At 32.5% G+C, this 23,846-nt stretch overlaps 3 protein-coding genes across 4 annotated transcripts in view; all 3 read left to right on the top strand.

Moving 5' to 3' along the window:
* Positions 1–15,856, top strand: part of LOC130443162 (bridge-like lipid transfer protein family member 1) — a 37,248-nt gene extending 21,392 nt beyond the window's left edge. Inside the window, 29 exon segments of the mRNA XM_056777662.1 lie at positions 64–276; positions 329–493; positions 552–893; positions 951–1,820; positions 3,313–3,584; positions 3,644–4,039; positions 4,102–4,279; positions 4,341–4,552; positions 4,622–5,012; positions 5,647–5,838; positions 5,894–6,284; positions 6,342–6,479; positions 8,760–8,915; positions 9,213–9,353; positions 9,414–9,611; positions 9,814–10,021; positions 10,124–10,598; positions 10,677–10,890; positions 11,292–11,584; positions 11,665–11,869; positions 13,000–13,251; positions 13,317–13,474; positions 13,578–13,773; positions 13,832–14,028; positions 14,201–14,503; positions 14,564–14,749; positions 14,806–14,994; positions 15,047–15,177; positions 15,233–15,856. Of these exon segments, the coding sequence (XP_056633640.1) occupies positions 64–276; positions 329–493; positions 552–893; positions 951–1,820; positions 3,313–3,584; positions 3,644–4,039; positions 4,102–4,279; positions 4,341–4,552; positions 4,622–5,012; positions 5,647–5,838; positions 5,894–6,284; positions 6,342–6,479; positions 8,760–8,915; positions 9,213–9,353; positions 9,414–9,611; positions 9,814–10,021; positions 10,124–10,598; positions 10,677–10,890; positions 11,292–11,584; positions 11,665–11,869; positions 13,000–13,251; positions 13,317–13,474; positions 13,578–13,773; positions 13,832–14,028; positions 14,201–14,503; positions 14,564–14,749; positions 14,806–14,994; positions 15,047–15,177; positions 15,233–15,616 (7,646 nt within the window). The 3' untranslated portion in view covers positions 15,617–15,856.
* A 187-nt stretch (positions 15,857–16,043) lies between these two features.
* Positions 16,044–19,791, top strand: LOC130442470 (BRCA1-associated protein). Its single transcript, XM_056776614.1, has 10 exons — positions 16,044–16,196; positions 16,365–16,632; positions 16,691–16,855; positions 16,911–17,086; positions 17,148–17,370; positions 17,421–17,512; positions 17,828–18,011; positions 18,191–18,340; positions 18,592–18,787; positions 19,258–19,791. Exons 1-10 carry the CDS (start codon positions 16,133–16,135, stop codon positions 19,366–19,368), a joined length of 1,629 nt encoding a protein of 542 aa, XP_056632592.1. The 5' UTR covers positions 16,044–16,132; the 3' UTR covers positions 19,369–19,791.
* Positions 19,792–20,407: 616 nt separating this feature from the next.
* On the top strand, positions 20,408–23,098 carry LOC130442901 (phosphate carrier protein, mitochondrial-like). 2 transcript variants are annotated; one of them, XM_056777303.1, is made up of 4 exons: positions 20,408–20,646; positions 21,119–21,339; positions 21,927–22,723; positions 22,776–23,098. In XM_056777303.1, exons 2-4 carry the CDS (start codon positions 21,141–21,143, stop codon positions 22,851–22,853), a joined length of 1,074 nt encoding a protein of 357 aa, XP_056633281.1. In that variant the 5' UTR covers positions 20,408–20,646; positions 21,119–21,140; the 3' UTR covers positions 22,854–23,098. The 2 variants fall into 2 exon arrangements, with proteins under 2 accessions (XP_056633281.1, XP_056633282.1); XM_056777304.1 differs by lacking the exon at positions 20,408–20,646 and adding an exon at positions 20,649–20,911 and having other exon boundaries at positions 22,776–23,037.
* The last annotated feature ends 748 nt before the right edge of the window (positions 23,099–23,846 follow it).

Below are 23,846 nucleotides of genomic sequence, written 5' to 3'. Positions count from 1 at the left end.
TGCATTAAAATATCTAAAGGTCTAGGAAATAAGAAAGTTAAGAAATTTATAATATTTTTTTAGGTTGTTTGGAGTCTAAAATAGATACAACTCACACTCAGTCATCTGTAGATCCAGATACATTACCAAAAGAAGAAGTATCAGCACCCGGTATTCCCTTCTATCCCATACAAGAGTCTGTAAGACTTTTGGACGCCAATCAAGTGTTTCAACCTCTACTTTCTGGTCTCGGCGTGATGCCTCAACAATTAAGATTCACAACAATGTCAGACTCTGGTAAAAAATTATTTTTTAATCGATTCGGTGTGATGATATTTGATTTTTTCAGGAGCAGGACATGAAGTGACGACATTAGACGCACTTGGTTCGAATTTCTGTTTAGTAGGAAATATGGAAACAATGAGGATCGATATAGTTGTATCGGAACATGGAAAGGTGGAAAAGAAAAAAGGAAAGAATAAAGGCAAGAGGTTGTTTATTGAAATTAACGCCGGTCAGTATTAAAAATGAATAATTAGTGTAGTTTGGAATTGTAATATTTTTGTTTATAGACGAATCACCGGCTTTTGTTTGCGAAAAAATTGGCGTAGAATTAGAAATAGACAGGATGACTGATATAGCCGTAAACGAAATGATGAAAACTAAAAATGTGTTGTATATATCAAGAGGTCAACTTAAAAATCACACCAGTACGGTAATTAATTTCACTATTGGGGTACGTTACATACATCAAAGGGTAAACATGCCTCTACTACGATTATTACATCAGATCAGTAACATGTATCAAAACGTTAAAGATACGCAGAACGAATTAAGGGAACAACAGCCGGTTGATATTAGGAGACCAAAAACTAGCTCCAGTGATCATGCCGATATCAAACATCATTCATCAAGTAATTTATTAATAAAAAAATATAACTATTTGTATACGAATATATATTTTTTTGTAGATTCTGATATTCATTTTCCTACTACAGACATCTCGAAACAGCTCAGTTTAAAAATCTCCGATCCCGGCTCTTATTCCTCCCAGCATAAACCAGTTATATCACCCTCTCCTAGCATACGTTCTCGTCCTCAAAGTTTCGCACAAAAATTACGTTCTACGGGTAAAACTGTTAAAGGTTATGTCAATTTAAGCGAAGGCGCCGGTACACCGATGACCATGTCCAGTCCCTCGGTGTCTGCACTAGATCATATTACCGTTTCATCGGACAAAAGCACCGGTAGATGTTGGAAAACAATTTATTATTTATTGGAATTGTACGCCAATATGCCGGATACTAAAACTATTAAACACAGGTTCTCAGTGGGGAATAACGATATTTCGGAACAATATAAAGGAAGTAGAAAGTATGATATCTTAACGGATATGAGATCTAGTGATTATATGGATAAACAAGAGTTTAATGGTACATCTAGTAAAGATAATAATAACAAAGGTGAAGGTGATAATAAAAAATATATTTAATATTATGACAAAAAGGATATTTTAGGTTTATCAAACGAGCATACTAAACTCATCGTTTTTGGGGTAGCTAGAATCCACAGGACAAGACTGTTAGCCACACTATCGGGATTAAAACTAGAAGCCGAGATAACGAGTCTTCATTCATCGTTAACTTGTCGAAAAAAATCGTTTCCTCAGATTCTAGAATGTTCTCTAACAGGTCAAGTTGGTAGAACGATGATTGTATTATTGGAAGGCGTAGCACCGAATCTACAAACCGTTGTTAAAGTTACGATAGGAAAATCGCAAGCTTTGTATTCTAGCATTACAAAACGACAAAAGGATAAAAATTCGGGTTTGCTCACTGTGGGTAAGTAATAAATGTATTATTAAAAAATACTAATCGGGTACATTGGTTTAAACCTTTGATGTTAATCTTGCGCAAATGTTTGAATCTTGCCAGATACTCACCGATGCATTTACTTCGGTGGCATTCCGATTCGTCCATAATGCCTTCACGATATCTTCTTCACATTTCGTGATTCGTTTTTTATTTAAGTATCTTTATGGAATTAAATACCTAGGTGTATAAACTAAAATATTATTAGCAGGTTCTCATTCCAGTTAATAATTGGTAATGAAAATAATACTGTTGTAATACTTGATTACCAATAAATGATTTTAATGGAACCATTTGCGGTTAGAAAGCCAGTGAACAGTCGTTTTTTATGCTTGTTTAGGTGAAACAGTTGTTCGGTAAGAGGGACAGAAGGACCATTAATGTGGTGTACCTTAGTTTGTCTCACCTCAACATCCATACATACATACACTTATTATTGAAATCATATTTAAAGGATAGACGTTTCTCTATTAAATATCAAGATTTACATGCGGGATTACACCCTAGTCAATTCAGGGGTACCACAAGGAAGTATACTTGGAGTTATACTCTATCTAATTTATACTTCTGATCTACCAACCACCAAGAAAACAATGAGTTCTGTGGGTAGAACCAATTACAAAGTCAATGTTTAATTTGTAGTATATTTGTGCAATCAATAAATAGCAGTAAAAGTTTGGAATTAAACATGTGCGTGTGTTTGATTTGATCAGGTTGAACCTAAGTCCAAATTACATCACAAAAACTAGTTGATCTATTAAAAAATTTCATTTGTATATGATATATTCTCCCCATCCCTAACCATCTAAATGTCCTCCAAGCCCGCTATGTTATTCGTACCATCGAATCAAATAACTCCGCTGCCAGAGAAACCCGTCTCATTCCCTGGTTCAACAATATACGGTTCCTTGGCTCACAACCCAAAAGGAAACTCCCTCATCCGCCCCTTCGACTGCTAGCATCAACATATGTTGACCTTCCTGAAATCTACCATAACTTCCTTGATAATTCTCCTATATTCATCAGATTAAACCCTAAACCCCCGAAACCCACCCCACACAATCATCGTCGGCGTTGCAGGTTTTCTGTTTTCTGGCTATCTGTTCGATTTCTTCTAGCCAAAAATTCTAAATCTTCCTTCAGAAAAGTTTGCAACCACCACAACCCCGGCCCTGCAGAGGAAAAATTCCTATATCAGGGCCTTCTTCCTATCAAAATTTTCCTTATCCTACCAAATTCTATCCTACGAATCTCTCTCTCTCTCTTTTTGATACATACTTATAACTGCAATGTAGTATATTAATTTTATGCAATCCATAAAACCTGTTAGCAGAAAAAATCTTCCACGTCCGTCATAATCTTCATTACTTAGTGACAGTTCATTTTCAGTGATAATTTTGTATTTTTACAAAGTTATAAACAAAATATTGTTGATATAATAAATTGTTTATTCAAACTTTAGGAGCTGTTAACATAGATATCCCACAACACCCTGTAGCTCTGCACGGAATGGTAACAAGAGGCAGTAAACAACTGAGCTCCACTTTACAAGAGCTGAGGGTAACAAGAACTTCCAGCAGATTGTCGAAATTACCTATGGAAGATGAACAACAAAGTTCACCAAATCATAATATCAGAGATGAACATATACCCAGTACAACAGTAAATAAACCAAATGTGAACGAAAAGGGGTTATTGCAGCCTTTGGTAATGCAATTTTCTGTTATTCTACAGGTTGGTTGCGAATATTAAACCAAAGTTTTCCGATAAAAAAAATGGTTTTTAATTTATAGAGTCTCAGTATAACAGCAGCTCTTCTTCCATCGTTACAAGCCCAATACAAAATGGATCAAGTAAATAGTACCGGTTTCACAGGAAGCAAAGCCAGATTCACAATAGACCTACCGCATCATTCCCTCAGTTTCACCACAAAATTACCCCAAGGTTATAACCAAAATGAAAAAGCGGAGACAAATTTACCTTCGGAAGCCAGTATTGCGTTACCAGCAGTTCACGTTGTGGCTGAGTATATTCCGGAAAATGCAGCGAGCGAAGTTAGAGGTCCGGAAGGGGTTATTTTTAGAGAAGGTGGTTATTTGAACGCTAACGCTGATATTGGAGTATTTGAACATAGTTTAACCACTGATTTATTGAATCATCTGGTATTTGTACAGAAAGTTTTTATGAAAGTACGTAATCTATCATTGATATAACGAAAATAAAAACATATCTGAGTTACATACTATTTTAGGAAGTCAACGAAGTTGTTCAAAAAGTTTACGGAGGCGAGAGACCAGTACCTATATGGTTAGAAGATTCCGAAGAACCGTCTAGTGTAAACAGACTGTTATTTTCTTTGGTAATTAAAATGCAGAGGATGCAATTGACTGCGACGACAGCAGGAAGCTCAGCTGTTCGATTAGAAACTGGTAAGAAACGTTGTTGTCCAAATTCAAACCTTTTCGCTTGATTTAATTTCATTTTTTTAAGGTGCGGTTGTATTGGAAGTATCCAATAGAGTTCAAAATTTATCCGGTTCCGCTAAAAAGAATGCAAATACGAGACTTTTCGGTAAAGCTCAGGTGGATCTGAATGTTTCTTTGGGTCAATTAATAAGAAATGCCGTTTTCGAGGAAGCCGATATTGAGTACCAACCAGTAGCTTTCTTTAATACAAGAATAGCCTTAAGAAACGCCTTCCAGGTAAAGCTTCATCATTTATTACAAACATTAATCTGAAGAAGGTAAATTTTTTATTGTTGTTCTTTTAAGGATGAACTAATTGAAGGTGAGGATAAAGAAGTAGTATTAATAACACTCAAACGCCCTCTTATTTACGTTCAACCTGTCGCCGTCGACAAAGCCATCCTAGTATGGTTGAATTATAAAAACGCTTATGATTATTGGACAGAAAAACGTGCCAATTTAAACAAAGAAGTTCTGAATGCTACCCAGCAAGTCTACGAAAAATTCCAGTTAGGTCAATTAACTAGCCAGCTGAGCGCACCTTATGTGGGCACCTTGTTTTTGCAATTAACCGTTGAAGACATGGGAATCTGCTTACCGTTGAATCCTCTACCTTTGGCCACTTGGAATCAAAGAAATGTTTATGATGATAATAGGGGAGCCGTGGTTATCACATTGGAAAATACCAGTATATCAGGTAAAGTATTTTTCTGTAATAGTTGAGAAAATAAGGGGAGGAAAAGGTTCTATTTGATATTTATTGGCTTTTATACAAAATATTCTAGCCTTAGGGCTATATTGCTTACACCAATACCTTCCAAGGATTAAAAGTATTTCAATTATCCGCCATTATTTATAAACTTCTTTTCAATGGTAGAAGAAAAGCTTGAATGTGTAATGTAAGTCATATATAACGCGATCTAGTAGTTAATAGCTCTGTCATTATTTATAATTTAAAGCCTAGTAACAGAAAAAAAATCAGCATTTGCTTGGTTTGTATAATTTCGGTGCACTTGTCGCCATCTAGCAGTCAAAAAAATGAAAATTAGTAGTATTTTCATAACCGCAGTTATAATTAAACATTATTTATAATTTAAAGCCTAGTAAAAGAGAAAATCAGCATTTACTTGGTAAGTATAATTTCGTTGCATTTGTCGCCATCTAGAAGTCAAAAAATGAAAATTAGTAGTATTTTCAAAACTGCAGTTATAAATAAACTTCTGCTCTAATAACATCAAATGTATTGGCTCAATTATTATATTTAATAGGTATAATTTATTTATTTATTTTTTGTTTAATTCTATCTAATACAACAATTTGTATTTTTTTAGCTTGTAACTCTGGATCCCTTGTGAGCAAAGGTAAATTTTCCAATCTTTGTCTTCGTTTCGCCGAAGATTTTGAAAATTCTCTCGACGATTGGAAACCTGATATGACAGATTCATCCATCATGAATCTATGTGTAGTTAGCGAAGGCACCTACGAAGTGTGTTCTCGAACCATAGCCGCTAAACAACCTAATGGTAAATGACAACGTTTTATCTAACTTACTTAATAATATCTTAATATATTTAACAGAAAATGCGAAATGGTTTTTGAACGTTCAGTGGCAGATGGAAGGAGTCGATATTCAACTGGATACTAACGTGGGCAAACAATTATCAGCTTTAGGTCATACCTTAACGATGTTAACTGGCGCTGAAGATACCGGAATTCCCGTAGATTACGATAGCGACGATAATGAACCAGGGGATGGTACTAGAGCTTCTCAAGAAAGTATATTACCTGCTTTCATGTTCGATCCAACGTTGGATAATAAGAGTAGGTCTAAACTTATAGAAAAAGAAATGAACGAGCAAGCTAAAATTATAAATGATCTAAGATCCCTGGGAGCTTCCCATGGTACTATAGAAATGGAAATGAAGAGATTACAAGAATTGGAAACTATGGTTTATAAAGATTTTAGAAGGTTTATATCTTTTAGTACTATCAATGATCAATACATCAATTTAAATATATATTTTAGGGATATGCTGCAGAAACTACGTAGGCAGAGTGTAAGAGCCTCTTCTATTAAAGGAAAATTTGGTTTGGGCTCTAAACCAACTACGTTCAGATCAAAATCCTTTGTGGCACCTAGTCCTATGCCAGAAGGAAGAGACAGGTATATTATTTTTAAAATAAATGTTAAAACACGGAATCTTTCATTTTGTCTAATATTACAAATTATTTTCGTTTGCATCTTCCACCTTTCATTTATTTTCTTCAGGTCAAAGTCTTTAGTAGTAGTTCCCATTACTGATAATGATAGTCACCAGAGGTTTGTATTTTACTTCGTTGCATGTTGTTAATAATTTTTTCCGTTTTGGTTCTTTGTTTTACTATTATTTAATATCGCTTTAAATGTTGCTTGTATATTGGTTGATGTCCTGAGAACCGTTTGGTGCAGACTTCAATTTCTTCCAATCAGATTAGGGGTGTAATGTATATTCGGGCTAACCAATGATGGTTGAGCATATTCTTTGTATTAAAACATTAAAACTACTTTGGAATAAAATACTTATTAAAGAATAAAATAATTAGTTAAACTTGGTTTCAATAATCCGACTACCGTAGTCGACGAATGCCACACTATTAAGAACTTCGTATCTGTTAACAGAATTATATGTATGTGTCTAAGGAACACTTGGAGTCAATTAACTACGATGTGGCTCCTCATTAGGATCGTGTACTATAAATCTTAATGAATACAATAATCCTTGAGTTAGGTAGCTACCGCTTTGTATCATCTAACCAGATGATTAACAGATCCTAATGGTTCTGTTTGGGTTACATTCGTGCAATGTTCTCAAATTTAAATAATTTTATATAGGAAATTATTTTGTCAAAACAAGGGGATGGTTCTCAAACTGCTTATTGAATATGCGTTTTATTTGTATAAGGCTGTGTTTGTAGATTTATTTCACTTAATATTTTCTAATGTGTACCTTTCCAAAGTTGGAGATGTAGTCGACCAATTTGAGCTCGATGAATTAGTAGTTGGTGAAATTCAAAAAGTATAACAGTTTGAAATAGAACAATGTGTATATAGCTCATAGTAGTTGTCTCATAGGTAATTATTTTTACAACGAAAAAAATCCTCAACTGTTTCCGTAAGTAGTTTGACGTGTATATAAAAATAAAATGACATATTATAGAGAGACACATTCAGTAGTTTTATTTCTAAAAAAGAATTTATTTTCGTTAATATTAATCCTTAGTATTACTTCGAAATCCTTTTCTAAACTTTCAATTATTTTATTTATATGATTATGTGTATTTATTTCCACTTTCAATATTTTCTTCATAGACAAGATTAATATGGTGACTTTTATCACTTTTAAAAGTTCACTACAAAATAAAATGAATCATCAATAAAATATTTCATTATTCATTCCATATTTTTTCTCATTTTTTATTTTTGTCAACACTATATAGCAGTAATTTGCTTCTTCTTCTGTAAACTCTGTTACGTTTCTTTTTCTAGATTTAAATTATTTTTCTTATATTAACTACGAGGTGTATTCAGAAAGTAAAAGAAATTTTCACATCTAAGAGATACGGAGAATGATTGTCAACATTTTTTATTATATTGATAAATATGCCTTAGAATTGTAGTGGAGTATTCAGCTATATTCTTTGTTTACTTTGTAGCCTCTAAAGCTTCTTTCTTTATTTACACAATCTACTTCTATTAACTAATAAACAAAAGGTATGATACAGGTGAGTGTTTTGTGTCAGATACCGTTCATTAATGGTTCTCTGTGAGCTAATATATCTTCGGACCATTGTCTTTATAGTCTTCTTCCTTGCAATAGGGGGTTGAAAAGCTTCTAAAGTTGAACGTCTTTTTATGAACTCGATGATTCACATTTCTTAGAAGTGAATCTAAAGAAATTTCCATAAAACATGACATACAGTATGTAAATTATCAGAAAATGCTTATGGTGACTCTGCTTTAAGTAAAACAAGAGTTAAGTATTGATATAAGCATTTCTAATATGGCAATTAAGACATTAAGGATGATTGAAGCATTAGTATTATTAGGGCCCATGAAACGATACCTTAAGTCCCATATTTCTCAGACATAGCTATATATGATTTTTTTCTTTTTTTTTTTGTTAAATAAAGAAAAGAAATATCAATGAAAACGCGTTTCCGAAGTAGTTCCAAAAATATCTAGTACTAACATTAATGTACCTGTTAATTTCTGAATACACTTTGTATATTAGAACTATTATTCTCTCTACTATTAATCACTATTGTATATTTTTTTCCGTGAAAACAAATTGCAATTATAAATATAGATAGTTACTTGCTATAGTTTATTTTTTTGTGCCTTTTTGAATAGTTTTTTTTTATAATCTTGTGATAGTTTTATTCGCTTTTTTTGTATAAATTCTAGCCCTGAAATAGCAAAAACCAGCATTGAAACAAACGTAGCCAGTAGTAGCTATGAAAGCTCACCTAGATCTGGACCTTCTCGATCTGCTTCATTAAGGGTAAAAGTTGGTGACCCTGGTCCTAGAGTGACTTTCAGCGATACACAGACAATGGGAAGGTACAGTATTTAGCTATAATAAAATGTATTATTTGATATATTGATGATTTGAATACATATATCCTAACCTCAATAGTGCCCCTATTCCCACACCAATCCTACTGATTTACTAATAATAATAATAATAATAATAATAATAATAATAATAATAATAATAAGATTTTAGCATGGTCAAGTATTTAAATCATTTATGATTATTTTTAATTCTATTTGCTTTTGTATAGCACACATCTGATACAATTTACAATAATTATTATATATTATACGAAACCATGTTGAAAAATGAATTTTTTATAGGCAAAAATCATTACCTAGTGCAAGTTCAGATCTAAGTCTACCAGAAACGCAACTAGGTGATTGGGTAGACCAAATAGATATAGACGGAGAAACTGTTACACTGAGAAAAAAGTTACCAGCATCTTATGAATCTGTAGAGGGGTAAGAATTATATGAGAAACTAATTTTTACATTCAATATTTGATTTTTTATTTACTTTAGGTCGGTTATGTCTGATTCTTTCTCTGATCAAACTCTGGGCTCGAGTCATTTCCAAAGTGGTAATATCAATACTTCATCTTTAACGCAAAAGGCTCCAGAACCAAACATTGATCTAGAATTAGACGTTAAAGTTTTTATAAACAGTGGAAGGTGCGCGCTGCATACCAAAGATCCTGCTAGAGAAGAAGAAAACAAAATGTAAGCTATTATCTCGTTATAAATTGTTATAACCAAGTAAATAAGAATAATCAGTTATTTGTTACAACGGAAAGCATGCTTTGTTTCTATCATAAAGTGTGTATTAATAAATAAATAGAAAATCCCATAGATTTTTAATTATCAAATAATGAATGATACAGTAAATACCAAATTTCTTACAAAAACTTGTTAAATGTTTAAGAACTCGCATGAGAAAAGACAGAAGTTGTTCCGCTGGCCTTCTGGAATTTCCTTCTTCTTCTAGTCCCGATGCCATTCGTAAGAATAAAGAAAAACTATCAATACAAACCAGTACCAGTAAACTTAGAGGTTCTGGGCACAGTTCCGTTTCAGAGATAACAATTTTCCATATACCAGGCATGGATGTAAAAATACAATACCAATCGAAGGTAAGCGACATTATCCACCTAGGAATTCTCTTTTGTTTCTTTCTCCCATTTTTAACCATATTTTTTCCTTGAATTTTATTGACCTTTATATACCCTTATTAGGTAATTACTGAAGATACATCTTCTTCTGAAAGGAACGAGCCAGATTTTGAGAAAACATTTCAGCAGACGCCAAACAAACCTTGTGGAGAATCTGATCAAGTTAGAATAGATAGAGCATTTAAAAAACAAGAAACTCATCCCGTTGATATGAAACCAAAGTATATATCTGATTTCGATTTAAAGAATTCCAGTTCTATGCAAGGAATAACGAATCCCAATTACGGACACAGTCCAACTTCCAGTAAAACCAGTTTAGATGATCTGCAGTTTGGTAATTTCACTCCTCCTGGTGAATTTCAAAAACCTGTGACTGGTAATGTTTCGTTCGGTAAAAAATGTGGTGTGAAAAAAGCTTCTTTGTTCGCTTGGATGACTTTGCAAAGTGTACCAGAAGAAACTATAATCAGTCCCCATATTTTGGAATTTTTAGAACAAACTTTGGAGCCGATTCCAATAAAAACTATATCTGATACAGGTAACGCATAATTACTAAGAAGCATTTTAGGTTTTTTTACCTTTGAATTTATTTGAACTAATAGAAAATATTTTTTAGATACATCATTATTAACAACGGAACAAGATTTGACAAATTATGGAAATTATGTATATGCCAGTTTCCCGGTAGACGTCATAGTATATTTCCACATGCAACCAAGCACATTCCGGTTTAGCTGTTTACCTGTTTCGAGAGTCGAATGTCTTCTGCAACTACCATCTCTAGATATCGTTTTCAGTTCTAAAAGAGCCGAAGATGATCTAATTTATAGGTAAATTTATAATGATAATAATATCTATATTCCCCTATTACTTTATACCCCTCTATATTCGTCAGTTCTACTGTATACATTGTGACGGGTACAAAATCGCCCGCCATCTGACGGCTCCTGTCATAAGTTAGTAAGGAAAATATAATAAAATGATGGGTGGCTCCATTGATAGAGGTTTCTTAAAGTAGTTGGCTATTATTATATATTCTGGAAAGTTCTTCTAGAATGTTATGGAATACCGCAATAGTATATATAAGGCAGGAATTAACGGTAGGCAATCTTAGCGGTATAAAGTGAGATATTGCTGTAGTTGGTTGGATAATTGTTGTTTTTATAGAGTATTGACTTTAACTTTTGAAAAATTTCATCCGTGAAGTAATATATTTTTTCTTATCTTTTAGCGAATTTGGGGACGGTGCACCTAACACGGCTGCGTCTGCTGTCGGTGGTCTGAGCGTAACTAGTTGTCTTTCCGATTTTTCAGTGTACGTTTTCCATCCATATGGAGGTAAAAAATCTGCCATCAAAGAAGCGCAATGGTCACCTTTATCAGATAGTGAAAGAAAAGATTCGCTCTCCATTAACGTGGAATTTGTTAAATTTCATCTCTCCCGTTCTAGAATGCTGAATTTCAAACAAGAATCCACGAAAGGCAAAGGTGGTGATCAAAGTAGAGCCGTTATTAGATTCTCTAGTAAGTAGTTTGACATTACATATTTGACAATTCCAATCAACTTTGTATTTTTTAACATTCTGTATATTATTTCTTTTTAGCTATTATCGATATAGGTTCGGCGTCTTTTAAATACGATATGAGACGTTTAACAGAAATATTAGCGTTCCCAAAGGCATGGTATAGACGTTCTATAGTACGACGTATGTTCCTAGGAGATTTGAGCATGTCTACGCCATTTAATGAAGAAGAAGACACATTTTCATCTCACAATGCATCACCTAATCTATCCAGAGGTCATGAAAGGTGAATATATATGTGTAAAATCCGTCCATCTCTTTATTTAACACTTTACCGGTGGACTATTAGGTCCAATCCTATACAATCCCTAACAATTTTATACATCAACTTCATAATAGACAACAATATTTAAAAAATTTATCAAAAATTCTATGCACTATCTGATTTTTACAGTAAAATATGAAAAAAAAATAAAATATTCATGTTTCTTCTTCTTCTCTGTATATGGTATGTTTTAATTTGACAGTCAATATCTTCTCCTTCAAATATTTTATACATTGCTCAGGTATTATTGGATTTTTAGAGTAAAAGTGCTGGATTTCTTAAATATATTATGTAACCTTTAAACGTTTATATTTTTTTACTTTCACAAATTTTATTTTTAATGTACTGCCATTTTTAGACTTTAGTTTCTTATTGGATAATAATTCATTTTATTTTATTAAAAATAATTATGTCAAACAAATGAAAAAGTTAAAAATGCACCTTTATGGTATAAATATGGTTGGAAGGTAGTGCAAGAAGCTGAATTGGACCATTACAATCACAATTAGGAGAAGCAATTACCGTTCAAGCACAGTTACTAGGAATAAACACATGTACTTAGGATTTTTTTAATAGAAACCTTGCTAAACAGCATATTCATAGCCAAATGGCCTTGAAGATTCTAGAAGCTATTGAATACACATCCAAGTTACCGTGAAAGTATATACAGCAGAAACAAAGTAACCAGGCTATACCCAGCAATGATTGAGCAAGAAATGATGGCTAAAAATTTAGGACAATAGCCCAACTGTGGCCTCATGTAGATGTAGAAACCCTCCGGGTCTTAAACAATCCAAAATATTCATAACCATGACCATAAAAAGTTTAAGAAGCTTCTCTAGATGTCCAGAAACGACGTTAATAATAATAGGTTGTCTGACAGTTCACTGACCTTTCACTATCTTTAGGTCAACTGCTGATTCTGTGCGCAAGCCATAGAGACAGTAGAACATCTACTTTCGAATGTTCTGTTCATTTCAGCAAAAGGCTTAGGTACTCTTATTATGTGACAATAGAGATGTAAATGTAGGAAAAAACTTGTGATATGTAAAACATGAACTAACACAATTAATTTTTTTAATGGATTTTAGATCTAGTAAAACTGACAAATCGTCCTATTTGAATACCAATGACCGTCACAAAATGAACACAGACTCCGATCATGTACAAAATAAATTGAGAGATATGGGAAAAACTATGAGTATAGAATCAAAAGATCTAGATACTCCTAGTCCTTCGGAACACAAAAATTGTTCAGCTTGGGAAACATTAGTCTTATTTGCAGTAAACTTCAAGAAACTAAATGTTCACATGAATATGGGAAATGTTATGGGAAACGTTTCGTAAGTACCATATTTTGTTTATAAATTCATCTTCTCATCTCACTTTCATATTTTTTCGTTTATAGTTGGTTGACGAAGGAATTTAGAAGTGATGGTAGATTAAGTATTGGTTCAACTGGACATAAAAATTTGTACATCGCTCTAGGTCTTGGAGGTTCAGGATTAGATGCAAAAGGAGGTATTGTCGGTGGTAATATCGAAATATCCCGCATCAATACATATAGTAAGTTTATTATAAATATGATTTTTATATCTCTAATATGTAAAACATGATACTACCTTTCAATATTTCACAGTCAAAATACATTTAAATTTTTATTCTTTAGTTTATATCCGAGAAGAGGCGAATGTAGAACCTGACCACAAAGTAGGATTGCGACTACATGCACTAGAACTGCGTTTGGACTATATGGCAACATCCGTACTGATGTGTAGAGTCAGTGATTTGAATGTTAATCTTCGAGACGAATGGAAACTTAATAAAGTAACTTCCACAAGAGATTCATTTATGCCAACTCGAAGGTGAATGATTGTTCAAAATCTATTATTATGTAATAATACTGATATTATAATTTGTTAGACCAGCAAATATTTTCATGCATGGAGTACTTGGTTGGGATCAACTACAGATGATGATTTCGAAATCTACAACTGCGGATTTATTAAAGATGTTCAACAAATTAGAAGAATTCTTCTCACAACAGTTCAATAGCAGTAAAAGAGCATTCAGTAGTTTTGCTGGATCTGGAAGACCTTCCAGGATAACACCGCAAAGACGTAAGTAAAACAGAAAATTAATATTTCATCACTCTCTATTAAATATAATAAAGAAACCACAAGATTAGTTGGTCCATATTTTGAAATACATTTCCCAGTATAATTTAGATTTAACCAAAAATGGTATTATAAATTAGTAATTTAGAATTTATTCTTTTGTTTTGTTTTTTAGAAAAAGAACCTGTCCCACTTCCTCCTTCCCAATCTACATCAACTACTGACGCTAGACATCATCGTCATTGGCAAAAAGTCCTTGCTCATGTGGCAGGTTTACAATTGAAAACTATGCCATCACCTTTACCATCGTTTGGTACAGTCTTGGGTGGTACAATGGAACTACAAGGAAATAATATATCTCTGGCATGTTTTCACGGTATAAATTTCAAAAGCAAATCGTGGGCTCTTTTCAGTTTGAAAGAACCATGTATCAACTTCAATACGGAAAGTCAAGAAATCCCCGCTAGTACTTCACCAGGTGAATAATCTTTTCTAATATTTCTTGTTGTCGGGTTCACTGAAACTTTTTTAATTGTAGATGAAATTCCAAAACAAGATGTGCATGTTGTGCAAACTCTAACCTGCAGCTTAGGTCTAAGTACATATAAAACACATTTGTCAATGGCAACTGTTTGTAAAGTATCTAGAAGTGTAATATTTCCACCACAATTCAAGACTTTACAAGAGTGGTTCCATTATGCTTTTGCCAATAGTCAAATTGATGGTAAGTAACCATTTTGATTATTGAATTACCAAGTTTAATTGTTATGAATTCCGTAGAAGTCGATAGGTTTCCGTCTTTGGAGAAGGAAAAGTTGGACGGATCTATGGAAAGATCGAGAGGAACTTGCGCTTCTCCAAAACTGGCTGATCATAATCATAATAGAGAGGTTATATTTGCGCTTCCTAGTTTGCAATTCCATCTCAAGACCGAACATCTACAATCAGCGGATGTACCGGATCTTTCAGGTAAACCCTTTTCGAGTAGGTGATTTTTGGATAATTTGATTGTATGTTTTAGGGGAAAAACCAATGGTGGATTGCAGTTTCATTACAGAATTTGAGGATCATATTTTCGTTACCGTAGATGCCGAAGCCTTTTTCTTTTTACACGATCTAATCACTTCTTACGTTAAAGAAAAAGAAAGAGTGGTAAGTTTTACAGTGATAATAAAAATTCAATCAACAAATTTTTTTTTATTTTTAGCTTGGTGGCATTGAAAAACGCAACATAAACGACCAAGAGAAACCAAAACCACTTAGCGAGACGCCGAAGAAAGGTTCAATAGACGTAGATATTTTTGCAAAAGATTGGCGTAATTACAATTGTAAAACTTGGCATTTGGAACCTACTGTACGCTTACTAAGTGTTGCAGGAAAATATATAGAACCTTACGGTATAGATTACATCTTACAGAAATTAGGTTTCTCTCATGCAAGAATTACTATTCCTAAATGGATGCAAAGAGGCTTCATGGATCCTTTGGATGCAATTTTGGCAGGATTGACTTTGAGAATGGTGCAAGTAGTAAAAGGTGATGGAAATAAAGACAAAGAGAAAGAAAAAGCTATCGAATCGAAGAAGATTTAAGCGTTACGAGGCTTTTTGCTTATAGTTACCCTTATATTTAAATTATGTTCTTATTGTGATATTTTTGGGTTGTATCTTATGGGAAATTGCTGGGGTGGATGCAGAAGAAATATTGGTATTTTTATAGAAATTATATAGTATCAAATATTATTTGTTTGTATTTCAAATGAATAATTGTGTTAATAAGCAATTTGTTATTTATTATGTTGAAAATTATTAGCTGAAGAATAAAGACCTGTATCAGTTGTTCGTTTTTTAATTGCGAAATTTTTTTATTACAGAGGAACTATTAAAAACTAAATAATATTTTTCACAACAATTTTTTGAAAAATCAAAAAACAAAATTTTGATTTACAAAGTAGTTCAAATGTATCAGTTGTTGATTACGAAAAAATGCCTAAGATTAGTTCAAATATCTTGATAACTTACAGTTTGCCTGTCATACGTCAAATAATATTTACCATTTATTAACTTTTCATTATTTTTCAAAGATAACCAGTGGTAAATGTTGCAAAAATGTCAGATTTTGTATCGAAATGCGTTCTAAGAGTTGAAGTAAACGAATCTAACCAAAGTCAAGGTATACATTAAAATTGTTTGGATTAAAATTCATAATTCTAATATTTTTTTAAAGATTATAGCAAATGCGTCAATTATTAATTATAAGATCGTTTTATTAAGTACTATTATTATTCAAAAAATCAATTTAAAGGTTGCGGTTATCACAAACTTTTTATTTTGCATAAAGATAGGGGTGCAGAAGCAGTTGTCAATCCAGATAACAGACAAAAAAATAGAGGACAACGAAAGATACGAGATATCAGTGTTGAAACATTTCCTAGTCGCTTAGAAAGTCCCAGAAATGATTGGGGACTATTGCCAAAATATTCTAGAGAAGTTACTCCCATTAGTGATTCAACAAAAGATCCTGTTGAAAAAGAGAGTGAAATTGGATTTTTCAGTGGAAATCCTTTTGTAGAAATCACTAAGGGTATTATCCATTTATATAAAGAAGAGTAAGTATATTTGGGTAATATGTAGTATGAAATATTTGAAATTGTTGTGCTGTTTTAGTCAATTGAGCAGTAGAAAAGAGGTTCTAACGTTATGTATGGTAGGAGTTCCAACAACCATGACCTGTCATGATCTCCTATCTTTTACAGCACCTTGCCACGATGAAATATCTCATATAAGAGTTTTAAGAGATTCTATGCCTAATCAGTACATGGCTTTGCTGACGTAAGTATACAATTACAATTAATTTAGAAATTACTCCCAACCGTTATATCTATAGCTTTAGACATCATGATGCTGCTATGGAATTTCACACAACATTCAATGGGGCTGCTTTTAGTAGCCTTGAACCCGATACAATTTGCCGCTTAGTTTGGGTTTCAAAAGTTGAATGGGCACATGATGGAATGGCCCCACCTGGTCATACTGAATTACCAATATGTCCTGTCTGTTTAGGTACATTTATTTTTGAAAAGTGTAGAAATTAGCAAACATTTTAGGGTCATTTTATTTTTAGAACGAATGGATGAGTCTGTAGATGGTGTTTTAACAATACTCTGCAATCATGCATTCCATGCTAGTTGTTTGGAAAAATGGGGTGATTCTACTTGTCCAGTTTGTAGGTGTGTTCAGAGTCCTGAGCAAGCAGAAAATTCTGAATGCGAAGAATGTGGAAGTTCAGTTCCAGCCCCCGAATCTCTTTGGATATGTTTAATTTGCGGCCATGTAGGATGTGGAAGGTATTAAATTTTATTTGGTTTTCAACAGATTAATAATTCAAATTGCACAGATATCAAGGGGGACATGCAGCATCCCATTATAGAGAATCTGGCCATTGCTATGCTTTACAATTGGGATCACACCGAGTTTGGGATTACAAAGGTAAATGAATTAGAAAGAAATAAAATTGTTCAACAGGCGACATGAGCGAAATGTTTTCAAAAAATAAAATTTGTTTGGCTCAAAAATTCTTTGAAAATTCAATAAGTAGTTGATTTTGTTACCTCTAGAGCTTCAAAACTGATGGCAAAATTAGCATGGTGTATATTAGCTTGCATAACAAAAACTGTACAGTGCAATGAATAGGAATACAAAATTTGATCAAAATTGTTCAAGTAGATTCTGATTATGCAATTTTGCCCATGATTTCACCTACTCTTTCCTTAGGAACTGATAATCATGAGATATTATTTCCAGGTGATAATTTTGTACATCGGCTTCTTCAGAATAAAGCAGATGGAAAACTTGTACCTTCAGAAGGTCCTCCTCCAGAATCTGAAGGAGCACAAGAAAAAGTAGATTCTGTGCAATTAGAGTTTACATATCTCCTAACATCTCAGTTAGAGCAACAAAGGATGTATTTCGAAGATAAAATGTCTTTGTAAGTGATTAACTGTTAATTTTGGAAAATATATGTTATTATTTAGAAATAATTCAATGGTAGTGGAAAATCACAAGAATTGTAGATTTTTTGTTCAGTTTAAATGTTTGATTCCGTCTCAGGCAGTGTATTTGTGCCTGTCTAGTAGTGATTATATAAATTTAACATTACATTTGTAGGTTGGAAAGTCAATTATCTGAAGAAACAAAAGTCCTCAGGGACAATTTGTCAGTTGTATCAGAAGAAAATAATCAACTGAGAACAAAATTGTCTAATACTAATAAAGAAAAACAATCTTTGGAAAAGAAACTGCAACAGCAACATTCCAAGTATGTGTATTTTCTAAAAAGCATATATATTTTCTTTTCTATTTAGTTTTGTTCAATTTATAGTTGTTTAGCTTTGTCTTTTTAATTGATATGTCTTAGACAAATATTATTCCCCCTTTTTCTAGTAGTAACATACTTAAATGGGATTGAATTTTTTTATAAAATGACATGACTTTTCTTTTGAAACATCTAATAAAAAATCTTTATATTTACATTGGTTTCAGTAGTAGTTGCACAATATAATATTGTAGGTTGACGTCGACATTAAATGATTTAAATGAAGAGAGACAATTAGGGAAAGCATTAAGAAATAACCAGCAACAATGGCAGACTAAAATAACAAAGTTGGAAGAAAGGTTCAATGAATTAATGTCACACAAAGACAGAGTAATTAATGATTTAAGAGAACAAGTTAGAGATCTAATGTTCTTTATTGATGCACAAAGAGTAAGTAAAATATATAGTTTAGATTTTATTTCATTCAATACTAAGCCGATTTACTGTGCTGTGTATGATTGGGGGGTTATGACATACTTTTTTCTCCATTGCTTTCAATCTCATCCTTCACATTTTATCTCCTCTATCTCAGGAGATCCTTTCACATTTTCTATTCATGTTATTAGTCTCTGTGATTTAGTTGTAAATTTCTCTATCTAAATATAAATTAGTTTTTAAATGGTTTGATTTTAGATTTCTTCTGATTTAAAATTAGTTTTTTTTAAATATAAAGAAATTAATTTTTTAATCAAAAGAGATCTACAATCAAGACGATTTAGAAAAGTAAATATATCAAAAGGTCTAAGAAATATAAATTGGTCAAATGAAAATTCATCATATATATATATATATATATATATATATATATATATATATATATATATATATATATATATATGTGTGTGTCTTCTCTATTGTAGGTGATTGAAAAGTCTGATGCTAAAGAAGAAATTGCTAGTGGTACAGTTACTATAGGGGATGCACCAGAGACCTCAAGACGTAAAAAAGGCAAGAAGAAGCATCAAAATTAAAAATTTTCAATTACAATAATATTCAACTGACTCTGTAATAAAATCTGTAAAACTATTACATGATTTATTGCTTATTGGAATGAAGTAGTTTCAGTAGGCTGCTGTTTATTAGTATTAATTTCAGAATGTTATAATTGATAATGTATACAGTGAATTATATTGTTTTCTTAACTTCTGGGAAAATACTTGATAGTTTGAATTATTACAATGTCGTTTGTTTTTATTTTTTTTTAGGGTTATTCTCAGACAACTTCTAGATTTTAAGTATTATAAAGTTAAAACGAAATCTGTGTTATTTTTTGGTACAATATATTATTAAAGTATTATTATGGATTTTAATTGAATTATGAAAACTGGGTGATGGTTCATTACTAAAACTAATAGTTCTAAAATGAGGTTCTACAACTGTGATTCTTTATGCTTAAACTATTACTAAGCATCATAATGTAGATACACAGTTGTTATCTCGGAATATGAGACAGTATGGAACTCCAGAGCACTACACCTGGGAGCATATGAAGTAAAAGACGAATCTTTCTGTCAGAAACAGCCATCCCATATTCTAAACTAAAGAGGAACAGGACTAATAGATCAATTGTACACACTGGGTTCATCTGTATCTCAGCAAAAAGGAGGACACAATAGATCCTTTGGGTCACGGTGTATATGATACAGTAATGCATGCGTCCTTCTCGCGGCGATATGGTCACGCTTAAGCGTTTTTCTACTTCAGTTCAGATCAAACCATGGAAGATAAACGACACTCAGCATCTTCAAAAAAGGAATGGACAAGAAAAAATCGTCCTCAAAACATACAATAGATCCTTTGCGTCCTAGTGTACATGACATCCTTCCCTACATACTTTCATCTCATTTTGGTAACTTGATTTTTATTTCGCTTTGAGTCATCTACTGAACCAACTAGGTTCAGTGGTTTGTGGTTATGATCTGATAACATCAGTGGTTGAATAACTTGAATATTAAAAGTCGCTTCTTAAAAGAAGATATTATATTGGCAATACACGAATTTTATCAATTAAAAGTTGCATCAATGTCCCTACAAATAAATCTATTAAAAATGGGAATTGGTTTGCCTAATAATTTGAAAAAAAACCTTGGATGTATTTTAAACTAATTTTGACACGCCCTTGAACATTGACCGAATACCACGTGCTCTTTTACTGCACACAAAACCATGCGCAGCCGCGTAGGCTTAAAATCCATTTTACAAGTAGCAAGCAGCCACCTTTTGCTGCAGGTCGGCCATAATTAAACAAGGTAAGTCTGTTATATTTTATGGTTAAAACATTCATTCAACTCTTTAACTAGTTTAGTTTCATTGTTTTTTATATAACTGATTGCTCTGATTGAAAAATAAATGCAATTTTTGAACTACTACATAATGCAGTATAGATTTGCTTATGTAACATAATGGCACAATGTACTTCTCTTCTCAACAAGCTTCAAAGAGTTTGATTGCTTTCAATAATATGGATTTATATTTATTGTTTTTCAGATAAAATAGTGATTTACTGTTGGATGTGTATGTAGTTCTAAAGTAGTAGTTATTTAGGTTATGTAACATGTCAAAATGTATTTAGTTTTTTGTAAAGAATAAGTTTAATTCGATACAAATTATTATGTGACGAATTTTTCATATTAAATCCGTAATTTCTAAATCTTTTCAAAATGGTATATCATTCACAATATTTTAAATCAGATATATTACAATTATCCTATTTTATTTTAGGACCAAATCGACCAGAGAAAAGATGTTTTCTTCCTTTTTCAACCGAGCTTCTTGTCAGGCTTCACAAGAAAATACGTTACCAACTCCAGCAGAAGATAACACATCTAGGGGCTTAGTAAAATCATTAGTTGCTGGTAGACAAATAGCGGCTGCCGCTGTTGCTGAAGGAGATAGTTGTGAATTTGGTTCTTCATACTATTTTGCTTTATGTGGTCTAGGAGGTGAGTTAAATAAAAAATTAAGGGTGTGATTTTCAATAAATTACAATGAGCATGTGACAACACTATAGATAAATTAGTGAAGTTTACATATTGGTGACATTTTAATGACATGAATGTTTATCTTAAATTTATTGACATTGATTCTAATTATAACTAAACCATTTCTGATAGAGCTAGTTTAGGTCAATTATCAATTATTTAAAATACTAACCCAGTTATTTATAAGAATTGTCAAAAAATAAACTTTGGAAGAGATTTAGTTATTGCCCCAAACATTAATGATATTAAATCCCTCTATTTGGGAAAATTTGTTGTTGGTTAGTTTCCAATAAATACATTTTTGCTGCTTAAGCCGAATCCTCAATACAATGTTGCTTATTTTACAGTATACATCAACATTGATGAGCAAGAAAATAATTCTAACCCAACTAATTAACAACAAATTCTTCAGCAAAATTTGATTTTGTAACACCTTTTTAGACCTAAATATATCATCAAAAGTCTCAAAAAATCAGTTACATATGGAGTTACTATTGAAAAACAATTTGTGAAAATGTGTTATTGATTAATTTTATTTTAATTTATAGGAGTACTATCTTGTGGTATCACCCACACAGCTGTAGTACCTCTTGATTTAGTAAAATGTCGTCTTCAAGTAGATCCAGCTAAATACAAAAATGTGTTCTATGGTTTCAAAGTAACACTTAAAGAAGATGGTGCAAGAGGTCTTGCTAGGGGTTGGGCTCCCACTTTCTTCGGTTACTCTGCCCAAGGTCTCTGCAAATTTGGTTTTTATGAAGTTTTCAAAGTATTTTACTCTGATGTTATTGGAGAAGAAAATTCATATTTATATAGAACATGGTTGTATTTAGCAGCTTCAGCATCTGCTGAATTCATTGCTGATATTGCTCTATCACCCATGGAAGCTGCTAAAGTTAAGATACAAACCACACCTGGATTTGCCAATACTTTACGTGAAGCTTGGCCTAAAATATACAAAGAAGAAGGACTAAATGGTTTCTACAAATCCCTTGTTCCCTTGTGGATGAGACAAATTCCATACACGATGATGAAGTTCGCCTGTTTCGAACGTACTGTAGAAATTCTGTACAAATATGTAGTACCTAAACCACGTTCTGAATGCTCTAAAGGAGAACAGTTGATTGTTACATTCGCAGCCGGTTACATTGCTGGTGTATTCTGTGCTATTGTATCTCATCCTGCCGATACTGTAGTCAGTAAATTGAACCAAGAAAAAGGATCAACAGCTTTAGAAGCTGCCAAGAAATTGGGATGGGGAGGTTTATGGAAGGGATTAACACCTAGGATTGTTATGATTGGTACATTGACTGCTTTGCAGTGGTTCATTTATGATGCCTTCAAGGTAAATTGAAACATACATACATTGGATTGGTAGTAATTATTTTTTCTTTTAGGTCGCCATGAAGATGCCACGTCCACCACCACCAGAAATGCCCGAATCCCTTAAGAAAAAGCTAGAAGCACAGAAATAGGGAATTAATTTATTTTAAAAATGTAAATTAGGAAAGAAGACAAGAAAAAAGGATACAGTATTCTCATTAGCCTGGTCTAAAAACTATTACATTCATTAATTTTGATACTTTTAAGTGAATTTACATCTTTGGTCACTTATTTTAGATTGTACATAGATTATAAGATCAATATACTGTTGAACTCCGTTTTTCAGTGTTTTTTTACTCATTATTATTATAGAATCATTAAAAAAATTGAAACTCGAGTGAGTTTGGGTGTATTGAGATAAGGACCAGAAGTAGTAACTAAGGCTGAGTTGAAATGGTAACTGCAAGGAAAAAGTATGGAAGACTTTCAAAATAGTTGGCATGAATTAAAAGATAAAAGAAGGGACCAGAGGCTGGAAGAAATATTGTCAAACAAAGTCTGATAAACCCAGGATGAGGACTGTTTGACTACTCAATAAGAATAGAATGGTACAACAACCTCTCGTTCAGAGTCTCTAATAGGAACTCTTAAACATCAGCTAACATTGATATTTGGTTTGTGATAATATGGAATAATTTCTGTTTTTTTTTATATTAAATTATTTAATGTATTAGTCACCTCTGAAATCATTTCGAATTTAAATATTTGGAAAAATATGCCATTTCTTAAAGGAGAAAACAACTACTTTCCTAGCGGAAACTCTAGTTTGAAGCGAAGAGAACGAGATCGTTCTAATAAGTTGCGATTACGTCGAAACTTGTCAGCAAAAGTAGAAGAATTCATTTTGGAACTCTGTTCAAAATATCCATGTATAAGGTTCAATTATGAAATGGAAAATGATGAACAATTACCATTTTTAGAGTAATAAGCTAGAATTTGAGGAATTTAGGAAAAACACTTTCCAATTAACATCGAAAGTTACAATAAAGGAAGGACCTCTTCCAAAATCAAAATGAAAAACTGGCACTTTTCGATTCTGTTTATACAGAGGGTTTGGAAGGGCTTTCTAAGGGTTTATATATGGG

Source organism: Diorhabda sublineata, chromosome 4, assembly GCF_026230105.1.
Source record: "Diorhabda sublineata isolate icDioSubl1.1 chromosome 4, icDioSubl1.1, whole genome shotgun sequence".
Lineage (NCBI taxonomy): Eukaryota > Metazoa > Arthropoda > Insecta > Coleoptera > Chrysomelidae > Diorhabda > Diorhabda sublineata.
The sequence above is the reverse complement of the archived record's forward strand: the minus strand, read 5'-3'. Positions and strand labels throughout refer to the sequence as shown.

Excerpts from the sequence above, each read along its gene's own strand:
- LOC130442470 (XM_056776614.1), top strand. The coding sequence starts at position 16,133 with ATGTCAGATTTTGTATCGAAATGCGTTCTAAGAGTTGAAGTAAACGAA. Across the intron at positions 18,012-18,190 it reads TTCGAAGATAAAATGTCTTT|GTTGGAAAGTCAATTATCTG; the intron begins GTAAGTGATTAA and ends TTACATTTGTAG. Across the intron at positions 18,788-19,257 it reads TCTTTATTGATGCACAAAGA|GTGATTGAAAAGTCTGATGC; the intron begins GTAAGTAAAATA and ends TCTCTATTGTAG.
- LOC130442901 (XM_056777303.1), top strand. The coding sequence starts at position 21,141 with ATGTTTTCTTCCTTTTTCAACCGAGCTTCTTGTCAGGCTTCACAAGAA. Across the intron at positions 21,340-21,926 it reads TGCTTTATGTGGTCTAGGAG|GAGTACTATCTTGTGGTATC; the intron begins GTGAGTTAAATA and ends TTTAATTTATAG. Across the intron at positions 22,724-22,775 it reads TCATTTATGATGCCTTCAAG|GTCGCCATGAAGATGCCACG; the intron begins GTAAATTGAAAC and ends TTTTTCTTTTAG.